This window comes from Camellia sinensis, chromosome 5 (genome assembly GCF_055761805.1).
Source record: "Camellia sinensis isolate YWXY chromosome 5, ASM5576180v1, whole genome shotgun sequence".
NCBI classification, from domain to species: domain Eukaryota; kingdom Viridiplantae; phylum Streptophyta; class Magnoliopsida; order Ericales; family Theaceae; genus Camellia; species Camellia sinensis.
Genome location: NC_138965.1, coordinates 186,333,353 through 186,339,647, shown reverse-complemented (window position 1 = coordinate 186,339,647; position 6,295 = coordinate 186,333,353). Strand labels below are relative to the sequence as shown.

General features: G+C 35.0%; 1 protein-coding gene across 1 annotated transcript; it reads right to left on the bottom strand.

Moving 5' to 3' along the window:
* Positions 1–1,885: 1,885 nt before the first annotated feature.
* Positions 1,886–3,104, bottom strand: LOC145791052 (K(+) efflux antiporter 2, chloroplastic-like). Its single transcript, XM_082870785.1, has 4 exons — positions 2,924–3,104; positions 2,755–2,814; positions 2,491–2,632; positions 1,886–2,333 (listed from the first exon to the last, which is right to left on the bottom strand). Exons 1-4 carry the CDS (start codon positions 3,068–3,070, stop codon positions 2,314–2,316), a joined length of 369 nt encoding a protein of 122 aa, XP_082726911.1. The 5' UTR covers positions 3,071–3,104; the 3' UTR covers positions 1,886–2,313.
* Between the last annotated feature and the right edge of the window lie 3,191 nt (positions 3,105–6,295).

The window sequence follows — 6,295 nt, the reverse complement described above, 5'->3', positions numbered from 1 at the left end:
TATAAGGAGTTATTGAATTGTTATGTTCCCAGTTTAAACAAGGTATTGGAAGATTTGATGACATCTAATGGCTATGCCTATTTTGATTTATGCCTTTTCATAAGGCAAATCTATTTGTAGTGGTGGTGTAATTGTCCAGTACTTTTTAACTCGTCATGTTAAAAATTTGATCCAACAAATATCATCTTTTATGTCAGTTTTTTACCCTCCTTTCTTCCCTTCACAAAAGTGTGTGTTCTTGTTCCTGCTCTTCCTTTTTGTTGTTCTGAAAATTCTAAGGAGTTTTCATTGTCATACTTCTAATGCCCGTGCGTTCATGTCCTACCCAAGCAACTCCTATTTCATCCTAGAAACCAAATATTTTGAAGTTAATTTCCTATATATGATTAGCATGTTATGTTGACCAATTTTTCAGTTGATTCTAAAGCAGTACTTTGCGTTTGATATGTTTGTCCTACAGGGGTTTTACTTGATGACCTACTAGTTGCTGAAGATCTGGCTGCTGCTGAGACAACCAGTGCTGCTTCACATGCTGCAACTGCAGCTGTTGCATCCAATGTACAGGCGGGAAGGTTACCTGGAAGATATGTGTTTGCTGATGAAAGAACCAGGCAAACGATTCCTGATGCAGTTTCTGATGGTTCAGTTGTGCTGGCAAGTCCTATAGCTTCTCCCATAAATGGTGATATGTATACTAATATCAGCACTGAAAATGCGATGCTCCAGGGTAGCCGGTATGCTTGTAGTTGCATATCTACATTGCTTTCATTTATGTGTAGTTTTTAGCATGGTAGTATTTTAACTTTGGTCTTCTCTGTCCTGATTTGAAAGCATTAGTATTATTTTTTTAATATTAGTTATGAACACATTACTAAAAAAACCACTTTTTGCGACCGCTATAAACCGTCGCAAATAATAAAAAACAGTCGCAAAAGACTTTTTGCGACGGCTCATGCGACGGCAAATGGGGGTCGCGAATGTGGGGGTGGCAAATACTTTTTGCGACCGCAAAATAGCAGTCGCAAACTATTTGCGACCGCCTAATCTACTTATCGCGACTAATATTTTGCCGTCGCAAAAAAATTAAAAAAATACCTACAATGTATTAGCGACCATCTTGTTACCGTCGCAAAAAAAATATAAATAAATAAAATACCTACAATGTTTTAGCAACCTATATTCTCATATATATATATATATATAGTATATACAATAAATATAAAGTGATATTTGCAAAAATTCTAATACACATGTATTATTTTCCATCACTTCCCTCAACAAAATATAAACTACCCCGGATTCCTCATGATGCAACCAAATCCAACAACTTAAACTCTTACTTCTCTGTGGAGGGGGGTGAAATCCTCATCACTATCCATTGTCTCATCAAAAAGCTCTACGGCCATCCACCCTAGTTGCAGAACCACTCTCTCATCACTCATTTATCATCACAAAACTCCCACCAATAGCTGCCACAGGAAGTACATGATAACATTGATAAACCACCACAACACTGAGGACACTAACCAATGCAAACTAAACTAAGACTGGCAAATTAAGTTTGGTTTATTCAGAACACATTCCAATTGAAAGGTTTCCAAAATAAAACCCATACAATCACTGCATCGTCAGATGTGCTGGGATGGAAAGAAGGCCATCAACCAAGATACATCTTGCCTTGTTTAGTTTGTCTTCCAGCTGCATTCATGTTAATTATTGCATACGAGTGTAAATTGCAGCATAACATCTGCAGTCAGTGTTTTAGCCTGATAAGTGGAAGTTTCACAAGGAAAACCCTTCAGCCCACTAACATAAAGTAAATGCAAGGGGGATCATACTGGACTGAATTAAGCTAAAGCAACATGGTCTTTGGCTAACAATAGCATTAGTTGTTAACAAGACTTCCCACATTGAAAAACACATTACAAAGCAACATCCAGCAGTGCAAAATAAACTTCAGCTCTAATACAAGCACCACCAAATACACAGTTGCAACTTCATAGAAAAAGAAAACACCAAGAATCATTCACATATATCTGAATTTCTACTAGAAGCTATAACTACAGTAAAGAAGCATCAACCATCTCTGAAATAGAAGACCCCTGGCATACCTTGCGAGAGTTCACAATATCGATTTTGCTGAGGAAGTGATTCAAGTATCCTTGCATTGCAACCTTTGCTCTGTCTGATATGGAGTGCTGCCTTCCAAGAGCTGGTCGAATAATTGGAAGAGCAGCACTAGATGGAACATCTCTGAACAAAAAACCACCTGTAAGAACTGTAGTTATAGCTCGTCCATGGCGTGACATGCTCTCACCTCATTCCTGCAATACCTGCAGAAAAAATACAATAAAAATAAAATAAAATATTATAAAATTATTCAACTGCCTAATAAAAGCATATCAACCAACAAATTTTGAGTCCTGACTACTTGGTCCTAATGGAACAAAGTGACATAAGAACTAAAAATAGGATAGCATGAGAACTTACAAAGCTGCTCATTAACTGTTACTTGAAGGACAACAGCAGTGGAAGATAATGCCAGGCCATCCCCAATGATAATTGCAGCAGGACTGGGCTGACCAGCAATAAAGCGAGAAACTAAGCCAACCACCACTGCGGTCACCAAGACCTGCATTTGTTGTGCACGTTACAAAAAACAAAACTAAGATACAAATGCATCAATGCACATAAAACTGCTGGCTTGTGGTAAAACACAAGTGATAATATTTGAAAAACAAGTTTTCCAACCACCTGAGCAGAGCCCAAACCAAAAACATATTTCTTCATAGTACTCAGTCTTTCAACAGAAAGCTGCAAAATGAAGACAAAATGCTTAGCTTTTCTTTGTGTTATTAGCAGGTCAAATGTCATGGCAAATAGCTGTCTAGAGAAATTAACTTCAAGGTTTGATGGATTCTACCTCCAGGCCAATATTAAACATCAAGAAAACAACTTCAAATTCAGCTATCGCCTTTGTTTCATGTACATGATGAATAATAGAGAGAGACCATAAGGTCCAATCAATATGACAGCAGTCAAATATCCAAGAACAGGACTGCCTAAACATTGCAACAGATAAAAAACATACATCATCAATGAAACAAATAAAACTCCAAACACATATTAGAAGAAGAAAATGGCCAGAAAATACATGCAGATGATGGCTGAGTCCAAGAACAGTGTAACACAGATGAAGGTACACATTTCTTGAAGTTGCAAATTTCATCCCACACATTATTGTCAACAGCCCTTGTGGCTGATTCATGCTGTTTACGCATAAAAACAATGATTAGAATAAAAATCATAATGACAAAATTAACAATAAGAACAATGAAGAAAGAGATGGTGACTGGACATCCCATGAGAATGAAATAAGGGATTCAACATAAAGCAACCAATTTGAGTCCAAAACAATAACAAGAGAGGTTGGGACTGGACATCCTATGAGAATGAAATAAGTCTATCTATTGCTTCAACACACAACCTATTTAAGTCCATTTTCTCCCACAAGCAGTTAAAGAGTAGTATTAAAATCATGCTAAAACTAATTTAAAATCCTACAACTCAGTTATAGATAGTGAGAAAACACGCATCGATTAGTTTGAAATGAAGGCATTGAGGTCGTTGTCTAACCTTAAATCAATGAAATAACTGTCAACATTAAGTCTCTCAGAAGTCCTTATACGCTAGCTGAGTTAGGTTTGGGCTTGACCTGTAATGACAGAAACGAGAGTTAAAAAAATATTAGATCTAGAATTTTTTCTTTCCTAAATAGAACATGTCTAATTGATATTCAAAGCACATGTAGCAGCCATGAAATGAACAGCATATTCAACAATTTTGCAGAGAGAAGTAATTTGAACAATTCAAGCGATGAAGTGTTTCCAGTAATTTGAACAATTCAAGTGATACTGTTGTAATTTACACACTGTTGTAATTGAACAACACATATCGGTGATACATTACATGGATATATATATATATATAGAGAGAGAGAGTACGAAGAGCAGAGAGGAGAGCAAGATTACAGAGAGAGAGACAGACAGTTGAATCGATTAATGTTTCAATTTACACATTACAAATTAATCGATGAAGATACGTCAAACATTACAAAGAGTAAGATTCGAGCGATGAAGATGAATCGATGAAGATGTGCCAAACATTACAGAGAGGGACAAAGAGAAGTGTTTAGGCTTACAAAGATGAATCGATGAAGATGTGCCAAATCTCGATTATGGATCGATCGAAATCTTCATCAACAGCAGATTGAAATCTTCAACTCTTCATCAACAATCGATCAAAATTTTCAAATCTTCTTCAAAGTGAGAGTCTAGTGAGAGAGACAGTGAGATTTGAGCAAGAGAGTCGAGCGACAGACATATTTTGAGAGAGAGAGTTCAGATTTGGGAAATAAGGGGAAAAAAGGAGGACGGGTCAAGTTTTTTTAGTGATTTGGGGGTTTTTTATTTTTTTATTTTTAAGAACACAGTTGGGTCAATTAAAAAGAGATTTTTTGCGACCACAAAACAAACGGTCGCAAAAAGATAGACGCAGAAAGTCATATTTCTAGTAGTGACAATTAGTTATTTTTCTGAAAGCATTAGTATTCTTCTTATTATTTTCTTATTTTTCTAAGAGTTGCAAGTATGCGATACCCTCTTTTCAAAATGTCATGTATGAGAAATTCTTTCAAGGGTCTTTATTTGATATAAATATTTTTTGGGTTCATTCCATTTGTTATGATTTAAAGGCAACATTTATAAAATTTTCAGGTCCCAATAATAGCAATGGTTATGGGTGAAAGGGGTTTGATGGCAAGGATGCTTTGTCCCAAATTTGGGTGATATCTTACTTTTGGTACCCTTAATTGAGGTAGTATCAGCACCTGGGCAACCAACAATTGATGATTTGGTGAACTTGTACAATCTCAGACAGATAGGACCTGATACAAAAGTTTTTGGCATTATCAAGAAGCCTGTTGGCCACAGCAAGTCACCTATTTTATACAATGAAGCATTCAAAGAGGTTGGCTTTGATGGAGTTGAACTTTCTCCAGACTTATTCATCTACAGATTTTGCTGGGTTCAGGTTCAGTATTAAGATTTGATAATAGTAGTATAATATAATATTTGAATTGTTACTCGTTCATGGTTTGGCTTATGTTTTTGCAGATTTTGTTGAGGGAATGGTTGATACAATTGAGCGGGTGATGTTGGGAGCAAAGATTATGTTGCTCTTTCTTTCTTTTTTTCCTTTTTTCTTTTTTTTGAAGACTTGAATTTTTTAGTAGAGTGTATTTAAGGATGGTTAATGGATAATGTCTATTATAAATTTAATTAATTTGTTAATTTTGTTATTTTTCATTAACAAAAAATTGTTTGGTGCTTGTAATTGATTTTTTTGTTGTAGCAAACTCATATATGATTTTTTTTAATAAATAATTATTTGCGACAGTAAAACAATGGTTATTAAGAGTGTTTTTTTTTTTTTTTTTTACTTTTTTTCGCGACGGCAAAATAGTTGTCGCAAAAAGTAGTTTAGGCGGTCGCAAATAATTTGCGACCGTTGCCTTGCCGTCGCAAAAAGTATTTGCCACCCCCACATTTGCGTCCCCCATCTGCGGTCGCATAAGCCGTCGCAAAAAATTTTTTGCGACTGTATTTTTATTATTTACGACAGCTTGTGACGGTCGCAAAAAGTGTTTTTTTTTAGTAGTGTTATCAACCCATTTCATTCATCTCCCCCAAGCACTTCATCATGATAAACCACTTGGGTTACTAACCACTCCATTTACTAGCACTTTAGCCTTAGGCTCCAAATATTGGTTCTTTCAAACGGGGCTGGCCTGGTCTATGCTCAGTGAGGCCGGGGCATTCTATTTAAACCTAAAATATGTCTAGTACGTTTAATATAAATTTATAAATTCTTAATTCTTATTATATCTTAATATGATTTTATTAATAAGGATAATACATATTAAATTTTAAAATAATTTTTTTTCTCTCATGGTATACTCTAATCAGTTATTTCTATTCAAATCTCTATATTTTCTTCCTCAAGAGATCAAAATTATTTATTATTTTCTTCTTTTCCTCTTTCCAAAACTCCAACCACCCTACCAAAACTCATCATCATCATCAATATTATTGCTTTTTATTATTTTAAAACCCTAAATACTAGAAGAAAGTTTGAATAAAATCAAATAATGGATGAGAGTAATAATCAAAATATTTTTTTAAAGCAATCTATCAAAAATGGGGTAAGTATTCATATAAAGAGGTTTCATAATTTT

Coding starts and splice junctions, on each gene's coding strand:
- LOC145791052 (XM_082870785.1), bottom strand. CDS start 3,070: ATGTTTAGGCAGTCCTGTTCTTGGATATTTGACTGCTGTCATATTGAT. Junction 2,633..2,754: donor TTGGTTTGGGCTCTGCTCAG/GTGGTTGGAAAA, acceptor CAACAAATGCAG/GTCTTGGTGACCGCAGTGGT. Junction 2,334..2,490: donor AACAGTTAATGAGCAGCTTT/GTAAGTTCTCAT, acceptor TTTTTTCTGCAG/GTATTGCAGGAATGAGGTGA.